The sequence below is a fragment of the Muntiacus reevesi genome, chromosome 1 (assembly GCF_963930625.1).
Source record: "Muntiacus reevesi chromosome 1, mMunRee1.1, whole genome shotgun sequence".
Taxonomy (NCBI): Eukaryota; Metazoa; Chordata; class Mammalia; order Artiodactyla; family Cervidae; genus Muntiacus; species Muntiacus reevesi.
The window spans coordinates 78,258,204-78,272,777 of NC_089249.1; the positions used below are offsets into that span (position 1 = coordinate 78,258,204).

The 14,574-nt window shown below is 57.2% G+C and overlaps 2 protein-coding genes across 4 annotated transcripts; one reads left to right on the forward strand and one right to left on the reverse strand.

Annotated features, from left to right (window-relative positions):
• Positions 1-948: 948 nt before the first annotated feature.
• Positions 949-10,389, reverse strand: TRIM46 (tripartite motif containing 46). 3 transcript variants are annotated; one of them, XM_065926213.1, is made up of 10 exons: positions 10,276-10,389; positions 8,612-8,873; positions 8,034-8,377; positions 7,234-7,377; positions 7,019-7,114; positions 6,083-6,336; positions 5,472-5,593; positions 4,236-4,538; positions 3,079-3,376; positions 949-2,070 (listed from the first exon to the last, which is right to left on the reverse strand). In XM_065926213.1, the coding sequence occupies exons 1-10, from the start codon at positions 10,336-10,338 to the stop codon at positions 1,677-1,679; spliced, it is 2,280 nt and encodes a 759-aa protein (XP_065782285.1). In that variant the 5' UTR covers positions 10,339-10,389; the 3' UTR covers positions 949-1,676. The 3 variants fall into 3 exon arrangements, with proteins under 3 accessions (XP_065782285.1, XP_065782289.1, XP_065782297.1); XM_065926217.1 differs by lacking the exon at positions 10,276-10,389 and adding an exon at positions 9,659-9,759; XM_065926225.1 differs by lacking the exon at positions 3,079-3,376 and having other exon boundaries at positions 1,871-2,070.
• A 634-nt stretch (positions 10,390-11,023) lies between these two features.
• KRTCAP2 (keratinocyte associated protein 2) lies at positions 11,024-13,635 on the forward strand. The gene is given in 6 exon segments (XM_065926237.1): positions 11,024-11,084; positions 11,087-11,104; positions 11,447-11,601; positions 11,740-11,803; positions 13,180-13,246; positions 13,483-13,635. Coding segments are annotated over 6 exon segments (486 nt in total). The 3' UTR covers positions 13,604-13,635.
• The last annotated feature ends 939 nt before the right edge of the window (positions 13,636-14,574 follow it).

Sequence of the window (14,574 nt, forward strand, 5' to 3'; positions counted from 1 at the left end):
CACAGAGTCAAACATGACTGAGCACGCACACACTTCCTGACTGATGCACTGATGCCAAAAGCTCAGCTTCTCTGTACACCAGGACTGAATCGAATCTCCGAGACAGAGTTTTAGGTGAAGTAGAAAAGAATAGCTTTATTGTGTTGCCAGGTGATGGCGGCCACAGTGGGTTAATGCCCTCAAAACCATATATCCCAAGTTGGAGAAGATTTACAGTAATTGCTCAAAGAGCATGTGATCAGCTCATGGACATTTTTCTGATGGGTTGGTGGTGAGGTAGCTGGAATTCAGCATCATCAGCCTTCAGGACCAGCTGCTCTGGGGTCTACATACCATCTTTAACTTTTCCCACCTGCAGCGGATATCAGTTTCTACAAAACAGCTCAAAGATATTGCGAATATCCATTGATGGGGAAACAGGGTGTTGCTCAAGGCTGTTCTTGACTGTTTGTTTCTCTCTTGTCTCCCATTCCCTCCTTTTCCTAATTAACAACTGCTTGAAGCTGCCCCTTGGAACTCAGGGAAGGTCATGGAGGCTGAATGAAGGCTGTTTCCTATAATCCAAGAAATGGGGGAACACAGAAAGGCCTTGTGCCAGAAGCCCCTGATCTCTTTGGGTCCAGGCAAGGGGACGGCACCCTAAGTCGCATTCCTGCAGGGCTCCACCCAGACGCCCCATGGGGGTGGTGGTGGTGGGAGGGTGAGCATCTGATGCAAGCAGCCACCACAGCGATGTGCCCCCTGGCGGCCACGGTCGGTTTGGACCTGCACAGGTGTGGCAGAAAACTGGGGGGCACAGGGCTTGAGGACCTCCTTCCCTCAGGCACCAGTTCCACCGTGCACCCCTGCTCTGAGAAATAGCAGGGAACCCTCCATCCCCTTGGCCTGCCTCGTCCAGCACAGAAGCTAAGAGGAATGGGCTCCGGGAAGGCAGACATCACAGGAAGGCCTGGCATCACAGTTTATTGTTTATAAACCATGAAAATAACAGCTGTTGCTTGGCACAGGCCTAGCAGTGCTCACCGCAGGGGGGCAGCAGCAGGCACCAGAGGCCTTGCCAGGCCCAACCCAGTGGGGACACTCAACCTCAGCTGGGACCCCAAGGGAGACTTGGCACATTGGCATGGGTGCGGTACAGGTTAAAGCATGCAAGGGGGCGAAGAGGGGGATAAAAGGCATGCGGCTGGGGGTACAGGGACCCAAATAAATAAAGCAGGATGAGAGGGTCCCTTTCCCTCACCAAAGAGTGAGGGCACTGTCCAGCCAAACAGCCGCTCCGCCCCAAGGCTGCAGTTCAGCACGGATGGGGCAGAGAGCTTGGCAGGGCGGAGGGCAGAGCTGGCGAGCAAGCCCAGTGTTCCGGGTGCCTTCCCTCCCAACCAGCCTGGGGGGGAGCACAGGGCAGGGGTGGGGCAGGGGCTCTCTCCATGATTCGGGCGAGATGCCAAGGGCAGCGCATGGGGCAGAGACGTGGTGGGGGCGGGAACCTGGATTAACAGGCAATAGGGAGAATGGGGGACATCCAGAAAGGTGAGCAGAGGAGAGTCCCTTGGTCAAGAAAGGCCGTGGGAAGACAGATAGGGGACGGGACAGGACCACGTGGGAGGGAGAGCTGGAGGGAGAAGCTTCCAGAGAGAGAACCCGGCCTCCGGAGGCCCCGCAGAGGCCCGGGAGGGTCAGTCCAGCTTGGCGAAGCCCCCAATGGTGACCTTCCTCTCAGGCTTGGTGCCCACGGGCTCCTGTAGCTGGACTGCGCCACCCCCGATGAAGCAAAAGGCAGGGCACACGGGGCCCGAGCAGTCCAGGGGGCACTCCAGGAGCCCTCGGAAGGACACGGCATCCAGGAAGGAAACGCGGCCCCTCTCGTAGTCCAGGCAGATGCCCAGGCGGGGCGGCAGGGGCACCGTGCAGCTGGCCGCCGGGCCGTCCCTCCCGGTCAGCCCCGCGTTCGAGCTGGCCCCGGCCCCCAGCAGGATCTTGCCCATGCCGATGGTCAGGAAAGCGAAGGGCGGCGACGCCTCCACAGTGGCGTCCTCGGCACCGCTGTCGTGTCCACTGTCCGGGTCGTACCTGCAGGAATGGGCGTTGGGTAGATGGTACCCAAGGGCTGAGATGTTGGGAGGATGGAATGTTGGGAGCAAGCAGTTCCAAGGACTGATTTGGGGGCATTGAGATGAGAGCACTTTGAAGAGACAGGGGTTATAATATAGGGCTGGGGGCTTGGTTTGGTGAGAATGGGGAAAGGCAAGCACATTGGCCAGAGGGGTGGGGGAAGGGGAGAAAAGACAGGGTATCGCTCACACACGCTGAAGAAAGGCAGTGCTTCCCATGCAGGCAAGTGGTGAAGAAAATGGTGCTGGGATACCGTGCTGGGAGAGGATTTTGAGGGTTAGAGAATCTTGGAAGGATGAGGGGTTAGCGGTGGGGAGAGGGGGGAGCAGAGAAAACATGCTGGGAAGGGGGATGTTGGGAGAGAGATGAAGGTGGGTCAATGTCTTAGATGAAGGATGTTGCAGGGGTGCAGGTTGGGGATCATAGGTTTAGGAGGGAACTGATGTTGAAGAGAAGGCACTTCTGAAGAAATGGGGTATTGGATAGAGTGCTGAGGAGGAAGAAGAGCATGTGTGGGTGGGTGAAAAATAGGATGTTGGGGATGAGAGGGTATGGAGATGGAAAGTTTAAGGGAAGAATCTGAGGAGGCTGAGAAAAGGTGTGGGTGAAGGAAGTCCTGGAGAGAAAACGCTTTGTGGTAAAAAGATGCTGCAAAAGGGATGTGAGGGAGAAAGGACATGGAGACTTGGCGAGATGGTGTGTTAGCCTGAATGACAGATGGAGGGACATGGAGATGGCTTCCTTTTCTATTGTCCCTTTCCCCAGTCACTCCAAAGATCAACCTCCAAAATGCTTTCACTGAGCCCACATTTCTCCTGACCACAGTGCCTCCAGCCTGGCTCACATTACTTCCTCCTGATCTTCCAGCTCCATCCCAGCAAGTGTGTGCTCCCCTTGTCACCCCACCGTGTTCCCAACTCCCCCACCCAGATCCCCAGAACCCCATACCTCCCAGAGGGGCCTGACCTGGGGCTGATCACATCGGGGGCACCCTGGAAGCTTTCCTGAAGCTTGCTCTCCAGCCCGACGCCCACCTTGACCAAGTAGGAGGCTGGGTCCACGGCGCAGGCCCAGTAGCTGCGGCCCTGGGTCACAGCCACATCGCCCAGGACCACGTCCACGCTCAAGTGGCAGCCCGTCAGCAGCCGCTCGGCAGCCAGCAGCAAGGGCAGCCCCGGGACACTCCTCACCGCTCGCTGGTCCTTGCTGATGGCCAGCCGCTCACAGCTTGTGCCCCAGCGGCCATCCAGGAAGAAGTGCAGGACTGGAGGAGGGGAGGGTTGAGACAGAAGGAAGGACTTCAGGGACAGACACCGGCACTGGGGACCTCGAGGTGTCAGCACGAGACGCCGGGAGATTTCAGAACACGGGACAAGCTGCCAAGGGATGGGCAGGGGGCTCTTGGGAACAGGGCCTGGAAAACTGGAATGGGGAGCATAAGGGAAGAAGAAAGGGCATACCAAGTGGGCATTAAAACTCTCCAGGAAGAGTTTTAGCGATGACTAGTGGGCATGGAAACCAGTCTCCCAGACCCAGCTGACTCGCTCTGGCTGCCTCCTCTATTATGCCTATCCTCCAGAGCCTCCGCTAGTTTCTGGAGAGTCACTTGACCAACATTTATTGAGCCCTTGCGCTGTGCTGTGCTTAGTCAGTTGTGTCCGACTCTGTGACCCCATCGACTATAGCCCACCAGGCTCCTCTGACCATGGAGTGGGCTGCCACCCCCTCCTCCAGGAAGTCTGCCCAACCCAGGTTTCGAACCCAGGTCTCCTGCATTACAGGCAGATTCTTTACCATCTGAGTCATCAGGGAAGCCCCATTAAGCCTTTACCATCAGCCAAAACTCGGCTAAGACTTTACACATTAGCAAGTCACTTAATTCTCACAACAAGGCTATGGGGTAGGTGTCGTTCTTATCCCTACAGAGGAGGAACTGCAGGTTCAGAGAGGGTGAATAACTCACCCAAAGCCACACAACTGGCAAGAGGCAGAGCTAGGGATTTGAACCCAGGCAGTCTGGCTCCAGAGCTAGTGAGGATGACCCACTGTGTTGCGCGGTCTCTCTGGGGCCCACCCAGCAGCGGCAGTCCGTGCCCGGGTCCCGGTACCCAGGGCACACTCACCGGGCGCGGGCGGCGTGTGCAGGTGCACGTCCTCACTATACTCGCCGTAGCCGGCCTTGTTGCAGCCGCGGACACGCAGCACATACACAGAGCCCGTGTCGGGGTTCTCCAGCAGGGCGCTGGTCCCCCTCACCTCCTCCCGCCGCTGCCAGCGGGTGGGGCCTGGCTGGGCCGGCACGTCGGTGCGCCGGAACTCAATGGTGTAGTGCCAGGCAGGCGGTGAGTGGGGGGGCAGCCGCCAGCAGAGGAAGATCTGGTCGTAGGCAAAGGTGCGCTGGGTGTCGATGACCGGAGCCTCGGGCACTGTTGGGAGAGACAGCAGGGGTCAGTCACGGCCTGGCCATGGGCCTGGTGTGGAGGGTGGACGGGAAAAGGGAAAGCAGCGGGAGCCGGGGGGGTGAGTGCGAGTGAGAGGGATCTGGGAAGACACCTGTCTGGGCCCTGGGCGTGGGAAAAGGAGAGGCAGGTGGCCTAATGCTAGTCCTGGGCTGCTACCCCCTCGATCTGGGCCTCAGTTTCCTCCTCTGTCAAGTGAAGGTATGAGATCACATGTTGTCCTTTCTTTCTATGACCCTTTTTAGTCTATGAATATAGAGGAGTCCCAGGGAAAGACAGGTAACGGCCACTGGAGCCCACCCAGGCAAGAAGGCGCTGAACAGGGAGAGGAAATTGAGTGCAAGGGAGATAGATGCAAGGAGACGCAGCAAGGCAGAAAATGGGGACAGAGGGCAAGCCCGAGCATGATGGCCCAGGACAAGGTCAGGGGAAGAGAAAAGCCTGGAGGGCAAAGGTCATAAGGGCCAAAGGTCAGGAAGGCAAGGATTAAAGCGTCAGAGAGACAGAGGGCACTGGCCAGGGAAGAGGATGGTGGAGGTGGTCTGGTCAGGGCAGGAAAGAGAAGGAAGCCATGGGTGGGGAGCCGGGCTGCGTGGGGGGGCAGGGCAGGGCAGGGGACCTGGCAGAGGGGGCAGGACCCCCAGGGCAGGGCCGCTGACTTGCCTGGGGTGCTCCGGAGCAGAGTCCGCGGTGGCCACAGCCTACAAACAAAGAGAGGGAGAAGCAGCGCTGAGCGCGGTGGGACGGGGTGGCCGGGTGGGCTAGGTGGGCAGGACGGCTGGCCAGGCCGGCTGGGAGGCTTGGGAGTTCGTTCCCCGGTGGGCACTGCCCCCCGGGCCCGCTGCTGGGGAAGAAGGGAGGAAGGCTCTAATTGGACATGGGGCCTGGCCATCTCCTCACCTCGCAGGAAATTAAGCTCTGTCAGCAGCTTCATCTCACGCCCCACATCCAGCTGGCAATGGCGGAAGGAGGAGCTGGCAGCTGGCCGGAATGTCTGGAGGGCCTCTGTGGCTCGGGAAATCCTGGGATGGGGGCAGGCAAGGGTCAGACTTCCCTGTAGCTCAGACGGTAAAGAATCTGCCCGCAATGCAGAAGACCTGGGTTCCATCCCTGGGTCGGGAAGATCCTCTGGAGAAGGGAATGACAATCCACTCCAGTATTCTTGCCTGGAGAATCCCAAGGACAGAGGAGCCTGGCAGGCTACAGTCTGTGGTGTCACAAAGAGTCGGACATGACTGAGCGGCCAATACTACTAAGGGTCAGGCACTGCTGTCTGGGCCGCCGCCCTTCCCCTTGATTCTGCCGTGTCTGGCCCTAGAACCTTGGTATCAGCTATGGGCCTCTTCCCTGTCCCTCTGGGCAAGAGCTGGTATCCATTTGGCCTGGTGAAAAGTTCTCAGGGCCCAGCTCTCCACCAGGCAGGACTCGCGACGCTGCCTGATACATGGGCTACACCCATGATGCCCCTACCCTGCGGGAGCCTGTGACCCTGTGCCATGACCCCTGAGTACCTGTTGTGCAGTTGTTTGGCTGCTTGCACAAAGCAAGGCTGGTCTGTTTCCTTAAGAACCTCCTGAGCGTAGCCCACCAGACCTGAGCCGTCCAGCAGGCTCCGGTGCTCCTGGATCTGGGCGCTGAGACGGGCCAGCCGTTCCTGCTGACACTCCTCAATGGCCTGAAGCAGTGACGCCCGCTTCTCCTCCAGCACAGCCCCCAGCCCCCGCACCAGCTGGGACACCTCCTCCTTGGCCTGCTGACCACTCACCTGTCCAGAGAGCAACATTGACTGCCTCCTTCTTGAAGGCTGCATCTGTTCCAGCCTCCTGGGGCACCACACCATGGCTAGGATCACAAAGGATCTGGGGAAATCCTACCTACCCATTCAAATGGGACCAGGCTTATGGCTCCATGGGTCTCCTGTACACCCACATAGGCTCAACTCCTGACCATTTGTGCTAATCTTCCTGGAGGCCCACACCATGCTCCTGACTCCTTGAGGACTCCCCCAAATAAAGGAGGCCATGACTACACTAATGTCCAAGTGGACCACACTAACGTCCCCCAGCATCTGTGCCATCCTCATCGCCCTTCCCCATGTCAGCTGATTCAAGCAGTCTGGCAAAAGGTATCAGAGCCATCGCCTCAACCTCCTTGGTCCAAGGATGTGTGCCATCCCCATGAGGGCATCTGAGCTCCATCCCTGGGGCTTTTCAAGCTCTCCCTCTCCAGGGTGATAGACACCCTGTCTCCACTGTAGCCTTGGGTACCGCCTGGCCTGGGGCACTGCTGTTTCTGATGACCTAGTTGAACCAGAGCCTTGACACATCCACGGACCCCACGTGGGCTCCCTGAGTTTGCAACCAGGTGACTGGGGTGTGCCCGTCTCCACCCTCTTCCTGCTCCCACTGCCGGCCAGGGCCCAGGGCCCCCTCCATGCCCCCCCTCACCTCCGTGTGCCTCACGGTCTCCTCCAGCTCACAGATCTGGGTCTGCACTGTGTCCTGGTTCCCCAGGATGTATGTCAGGCTCTTTGTCAGCTTGTCCTGAGGGGGAAGGAAAGAGGTGGGCATCACAGCTGGCCCTGAAGAAGCCAGCAGCTCAGAGGAGGCATGAGAGGGTGAGTGTGGGTTAGTCCTGGTGTGGAATGAGGCAGGGTCCTCACCTTGAGGGCCTGGTAGGCACTGAGCACGGGTGTGATTTTGTGGCCGCTGTGGGTGCGCCGCACGCGGCAGAGCTGGCACACGAGTCGTTGGCACGTCTTGCAGTAATGGGTCACCTCTTCTTTGTGATCTGGACACATTAGTCCCTAGGGGCAGAAACAGCAAGGAAATAGTCAGCCGATGGCTCGAGTAAGGGTGCTGACCTTCCCACAGGGCAGTTCGGGCCCTTCCTCCCCTGGGCTGGCCCCAAGCCGGTGGAGGGGAGTTCAGATGTGGTGCTCCATGGTGCCACCTGGTGGTAGACCCTGGCAATCAAGGAGCGCCTTTCCTGCAACCCCCAGATGTTAGCCTTGCTCCTCCCTTCCTTTACATGTGGTAATAACAGTGGTGATAATCTCAGCCTGTGGTTAATAATTAGCCCTGTCTATCTGGTTTACTGCTGCAGCCCCAAAACCTGGAATAGCACCAGGCACACAGGTCCTTGATAAATATTTGTTCAATGAATGAGTAGGTAACAGACCTTTTCAGTGTATATAAATAACTTTCACAAACATTATCTCAGGGACCCTGCCATCAACTCTGCAGGTATGGAGACTGCAGGGCAGATATATTACAAGCCTCATTCAGCAGATGAGAGGGAGGCTCAAAGATGTTCAAAGATTTGTCCAGTGCCTTTATTGTTATAGAGAAAGGAGCTTGGCAGTGGCAACCCTGTGGCCACCTCCTTTTGGAAGCCCAGTGCCGGGCGCGCCCTCCCACCCAGCACCACCATGCCCTCCCCCCGCTTCCCAGGCTGGCTCACCTTGGGGCGAAAGGAGAGGGTGGGCAGGGTGGGTTCGTGCTGGGCCTTCTGGGTGCCCCAGGGATGGAAGAGCTTGAAGCACTCATTGCAGAAGGTGGCGCGGCACTCGGTACAGCCCTTGGTGGCCTCTAGTGGCGGGGGCTTGCATAGCTGGCACAGGATGGCGCCGCCCACACTCACACTCTGGCGGTACCGCTCCACCACACGCTCCAGGGTCAGGTTCCGGAAAAGCCCTGCCAAGCCCCGCTCCCCCAGCTCCACATCACCCTGGCAGGCTGGGCACGGGAACATGATCACCTGGGGATGCAGAGCACCTCGCTTCCGCCCGGGGTATGTCCCAAAGCCTGTGGATGGGCCAGGAAGTAGGGAGGTGAAAATTACAGCTGGCTCAGGGTGGGGGAAGTCTGTTCAATTAAAGAATTAATTTTTATTGTGCCAGAGCTCAGCTCTTAGCAGAGCCTGGATGAGCAGCACCCCTTGAAAAACAGACAGGTGCCCCTGGCCAGGGATGGACCCCTTCCATCTTCCTGATGGACATCCCAGCATCCCCATCCCAAACCCATGGGTGCCAGCCCCACCTGACTTAAGCAGCCGGTCCAAGCGGTCTGGTTTGGGGAGAGTTCTGCGGGAGAGGCGAGGGCTTCGGGTGGATGGGGTGGAGGCAGGAGAAGTGGGCTCAGAGCTGGGGTCCCCACCATGGCCTATGTAGCCCTGCTGGCCCAGCACCTCCCGGGCACAGGCCTGGCACACGTTGTGGGTACACGGCAGCACCAGCGGCTGCTTATACATTTCTTGACACACGGGGCACAGCAGCTCCTTCTCCATGTTCTTCATGCTCGTCTGTGGAGGGACCAGGAGGTTGGATCAGAGCTTGGACACCTGGATCTATCTCAACCGGCACCTCAACTGCATTTAAAGACCTAAGGGTTCTTGGAAATGAGGAAGAAAAACTACAAGGGACCCGACAAGCTATGGATTTGCCCCTAGCATCAGCCGTGGCCTGGTTCACAGGCCTTCCAACTCCCTGTCTCCAGCATGCTTCCATCCTGCAGAGCTACATACCTAAGGAGGAGAGATGGCTGGAGCTCAGGTCTCCTCCAGTCTCAAGCCCCACCCCCTTGACTGTCCCAGTCTCAGCCGGACCTACAGCAGCTCTCACCTGGCCTTTGCCCCCATCCCCCCATCTCCCGGCAGCCTGCCCCGGCACATATCTCAAGGACACCGCCCATTCTGCAGCTCGGTGCAGAGCGCCCCCCCAACACCCTCCCCCCCCCCCCGCTTCTCTGGCACCCCCCTTCCCCTCCTCCCCCGCGTGACTTCTTATAACCAGGCTCTCTCCATCCTCCTGCTCACCCTGTCTGTCCTCCTGCGGTGGCTCCGGCCTGCAGCCGCCTTCGCCTTCATTGCCCATCACTAACCCATCTGACTCCTCCTAACCCATACCATTTTGCCCCCCACCACCCGGCTCTCCTGCTCCCATCCCAGGCATAACCCGGCCTGTCGCAACCCCTCCCAAGGTAGGGTAGAAACGAGCGCGCCGCCTATTTGCCCCCTCCCCACCGGAAGTACCCCTCCCTTTTTCGGTGGCGGGGGTCCTCAGGCTATGCCCCACCCCCACACCTCACCTTGGTCCCTCTCTTCGCAGCCATCCCGGTCAGGGGCGCAGCTGACACAAAGGAGGGAGGGACAGGGAGGGAGGGGGAAGGAAGTGGTGGGGGGGAGCAGGGTTGGCACCGCCCCTGGGAGAGCCGGGCACGGGTTGCCATGACAACCGCAGGCTCGGAGGCAGCCCTGAGTGGGGGTGCGGTGGGGTGGGGTCTCGCGAAGGGGTCCAATTTGGGAACTGCACCGTGGGGCGGCTCCTTCCTCGCCCCTGACCTGTTCTCAGTTTTCTTGGAAAATACCCAATCTCACTCACGCCCCCTCCTCATAGCATAGCCCCGTTGCCCTGCAACCCCAACCTCGGTGCACGGCTGGAGGCTACCCCAAGCCACCCGCTGTATGCAGGCAGCTCCATGTTCCTTACACCCCAGCAGATGGACGCCTTCACGGCATTCACCTCCGGGCTGCCCCCGGGATTACCCTCTCATACCTGCATCCCGATCCTCCCAGTCCTTTCTGCCATCGACAACCCCTTGTCTACATCCCAACATCTTGCGGGACCCCCACCTGTTCGAGGTCCCGGCCTGCCCCGGACCCCTATACTCCCCCTCCCCTTCCCCTCGACCCCACCTTAACTCACACTGATGCGGACCAGTGCATCCATGATAGAAGTGAAGGTCTGCATATCCTCACCCTCAGCCATGGCCCTAGCATGCCCGCCCGCCCCCGGGTGCCCGATCCCGGCTGCGGCTGCGAACCCTGGGCTTAATGCAGGAGCCCGGTGGGGATGTGGGGAGGGGTGAGGGTGAGATGTCACTGCGCATGCTTCAGGGACCAGCATCTAACAGCGCCCGTCGGGGTAGGAGGTGGGAAATAGTTTTCCCCACGTGGTTCTCAGAAGGCGGTCGGGTAGGGGGGCAGTAGTTAGGTAACGTGGAACGGTATTTGAGGGGGAGCCATTTCTAATGTTCGAATTCTTCATTGGCTTCTAATCTTACTCATAGAAAGTAGAAGGATAGTTTTAGAGAAAGATAGACTCCAGGATGGAAGGACTAGATTTTGGTTTGGGCAAGAGTCCACGGGAGATATCAAGGCAGTGTTCATGGCGGGGGGGGGGGGGGGGTTAGTTTTGAAGAACAGGCTGACATAATTGACAAAGAAGAAAGAAGCAGTCCATGGGCCCCGTGATTTGAAGAGTTAAATGCAGCTTGCACCGAGAGGCAGCAGATGCTCTGGGTGCGGGGAAGAGCCGGGGACCAGGGTGGTGGCCAAGGATGCTCCTGGACGCAATATTTCCTCCCTGCCGGAAGAGGGCGCTGCATTCAGGCGCTGAGGGGGAGAAAGAGGAAGGCGTAAGGGAGAAACAAGGCCACGTTAGGGCCTGACGCATGCGCACTGCCAACCGTCCCCCCGGTTCGGCTCTCCTCCTGGACAGAAGCGCGCATTGGACCCAGGGCAGGGCATGATGGGTAACGGGACCAACGGGATCCCCTCTACCCCCGCAACCCGGGCGGACTAGTGGGGGGTCGGAGTTGGGCGGACCAGCTTTCCTGGTCCTCTGCCCACAGAGCTGACGTGTCCTGGGTTCCAGGCGATGGACATTTCCACGGGGCGGGAGGGTTCGGGGCGTCCAGAGGTGAGGGATTCCTGGGGGGTCGCCGCGACGTGGGGGGACTTGGGGAGGGTGGTTGCAGTCCCCGGAGGGCTTGGAAGTGACCGGGCTGTCGAACTCCCGGACTTGCTGAATCTGCCTGCGGCTTCTGCAGGGAGGGCTGGGCCTGACTCTCCGTCTCTTCTCTCCCCCGCTCCAGTGGTGGGTACAGGCACGTCGCTGGCGCTTTCCTCCCTCCTGTCCCTGCTGCTCTTCGCTGGGATGCAGATGTATAGTCGCCAGCTGGCCTCCACCGAATGGCTCACCATCCAGGGCGGCCTGCTTGGTTCCGGCCTTTTCGTCTTCTCTCTCACTGTATCCTCTCTGTGGGGGAGTGGGCAGAGTTGTTTGAGGGTAGGAAGCGTGGAGGGTCACGCAGGCTTGTACCCTTCCCGTGAACCCACACATCTCAGCCCCCATGGCACGACCAACGCCTTAACTCCCTCAACCCAGGCCTTCAATAATCTGGAGAATCTTGTCTTTGGCAAAGGATTCCAAGCAAAGATCTTCCCTGAGAGTAAGTGAAGATTGGAGGTTGAGCATTTGAACCCTTTCTTGTAACCCTCACCTCTGATCTCCTCCAGCACTGCGCTGAACTTCCAAATGCTTAGACAGAAAAGGTTGTTGAGGAGGAGGAACCATGTGTACTGTCTGAAAACAGATGACACTTTTGGATCCAGTACTTTTTACTCCTGGAATTGAGCTAGGAGAAAGGGGCTTCTGAAAGCAAGAAACTCATTTACTTTCTGGCCAGTTTCCGGGGAAGGTTTGAGGGCACAGGCAGGTCTGGGCCTGTAATGAATATATCCAAGGAGGGTGTTCTTTGTTTCCACCAGAAAAAAGAAGGACCAAATTGAGGGGTTCCAAGGTGACATGGACCCAATACTAGTGAATTGTATTTGTTTGAGATGATTGTGAAGAGCCTAAAGTATTAGATACACCAGCTTACAGTGTCAGCAGGAATCCTCACCAAAGTAGAGTAACTGTTAGACTGTTTTCCATTTGAAAGGATCCTTGTTATTGCTCATGTAAGCAAGAATTGATGATTTAGTTACATATGGAGAATTAAGTTCATAAAGCAAATTAGGCGTCAAGGCCAGATCACCTAAGGATGCCACATGCCCCAAATTGATAGCAGATGCCATCTCCTGTGAAGCCTTCACCTGTCACTGTGGCCCTTATTTCTTCACCTTCCTTACCTCTTGTCCTCTTCACCTGGCCCCTGTGCAGGCTTCCAAAGCTCCTTCCATACAGCAGCTTCAGAACATCTCTCTGTTAGCTTTTGTTTTTGTGTGTATTGTCTTCATTTGCTTCTGAAAGAAGCCTGTCGTGGGGCAAGCGGCTTGGCCCTCTTCACCTGCCCTCCTCAGCTGGGCAGGTGGGATTGCCCTTGCTATCTGCCCTCCCACCTTCTCCAGTCCTACTTTAGCTGTCTGGAGACCCTTTTCTGCCTCCATGCGTGTGTGTGTCCAGACACTCTGCTCTTCACTTTATGTCCAGGGAGTGAGGCCCTCACTTCCAGCACTGGCCAGCCAGTTTAGTGAATTGATCCCCTTTGGCTGGCTTCTGTTGAAATGGCCGTGGCCCTCTTCCTCAAATGCAAGCAAGCCTTACCCTTCAGACTCTGCTATCATCTTTCCTTTTTACTGGAGGCAAGCCAGGATAGGGAAGTTAGGTGATATTTGGGGCAGAGCTGGAAATAAGAATGCATCTCGTACTTCCATGTCCTTTGTATCGATAAGGCCATCTTATGTCCTCCTGCTGTCATGCCTTACCTCTCCAAGCAGGTCCCCCAAGATTCAGAGAGCCCCAGATTTCTCCTAGACCCTACATATGAATGCCTGGTGTTTCCATTCTGACCACCACCCTGTTTGTCACCTCTTGCCTCCCCAGTTCTCCTCTGCCTCCTCTTGGCTCTCTTTGCATCAGGCCTCATCCACAGAGTCTGTGTCACCACTTGGTAAGTGCCTGACAGCTGGATAAGGGGTATAGCATCCTGCCCTTTGGCACTTGACCCGCCTGTGATGGTTCCAGACTTCCCCATACCTCCCTCCCCCTCTGTTCTCCCTCTTGTCCCCTTCCGCATTTTCCTAAACCTGAGCCTAGATTCTTTCCCTCATGCTGGTGTCTGCTCTAGGAGGCACCCGGCTGGCGGGTTGCCCACTAATGCCATGACTATTTTTCTTCACCCTGTAGCTTCATCTTCTCCATGGTTGGTCTGTACTACATCAACAAGATCTCTTCCACTCTGTACCAGGCAACAGCTCCAGTCCTCACACCAGCCAAGGTTACGGGCAAGGGCAAAAAGAGAAATTGACCCTGAATGTCTAATAAAGTTGATTCTTTGTAGCTCTGAGCTGTGATATGCTGTGGGCCTCTCCTGCCCATGCGTGTACATGGGTGTGTGCAGAATGCTGGGGCAGATGGGTACCTACTGCTTTCAGTCCTTGGGGATGGAGGAGCTTTCCTTCCTCCAAGGTTCATTTTTACCAACTGTTTATTGAGTGCCGTCAGTGCCAGGCACTTTGCCAGGCACTGGAGTGGCATCTGCTTGTGTAAGAGTCTCGTAGAAGAAAAGCGTGAGAATGATCTGCAGTCTTGCCCTTTGGGAAAAGAGGTGAAGACTGCAGTGCAGGAAGGCCTGCTCATCGGAGCTGGAATAGGTCTTGAAACAGAGGAGTGAAGGAGGGAAAGGCCCCTCACCCCTGCATTTCTCCATGGGGTTCCGTTTACACCTCTGGGGGCTTTGTTACTCCAGCTCTCCACCCTGAGCAAAGGAGCTCTCTGACCCTTCTGCTCCAAGTCTGCAGATGGGGATTCCCTACTGATGTTGCCCTCCTAAACCTATGTGTTCTCCAGCATCGACGCATGCCTGTGTTTAGAAAGACTCCCAGGTTGATCACTGTCTCTATCCTCTTTGGTCTGGGTGCCTTCATTTTTTTCCTGTCTTGTAACCAAAGGACCAGGAAACATCTTAAGTTTTAATAATAGCAAAGTATATAAAACGATAGGGACAAGGCCACCAACCTTGGAGCCAGCCTTAATGGAAGTGAGGGAATGTGACATCTCAGGTCTTACTTTGTCAGTGCTGTGCCATGAGGAGTGCCTCTCTGACCAGAGTGTCTGTCCTTTGGAGCACCTAGGCACCCTCCCTCTTGGGTGGTGTGGGCTTTAGGGTGCTTACTGTGCCTCGGTCAGCTTGATATTCTCCATAGAGCCTGATGATGGGCAGTGAGGACTAGAGGGTTGGTTGAATGAAAGAACCAGCCCTCCTGGAACAGAAAATTC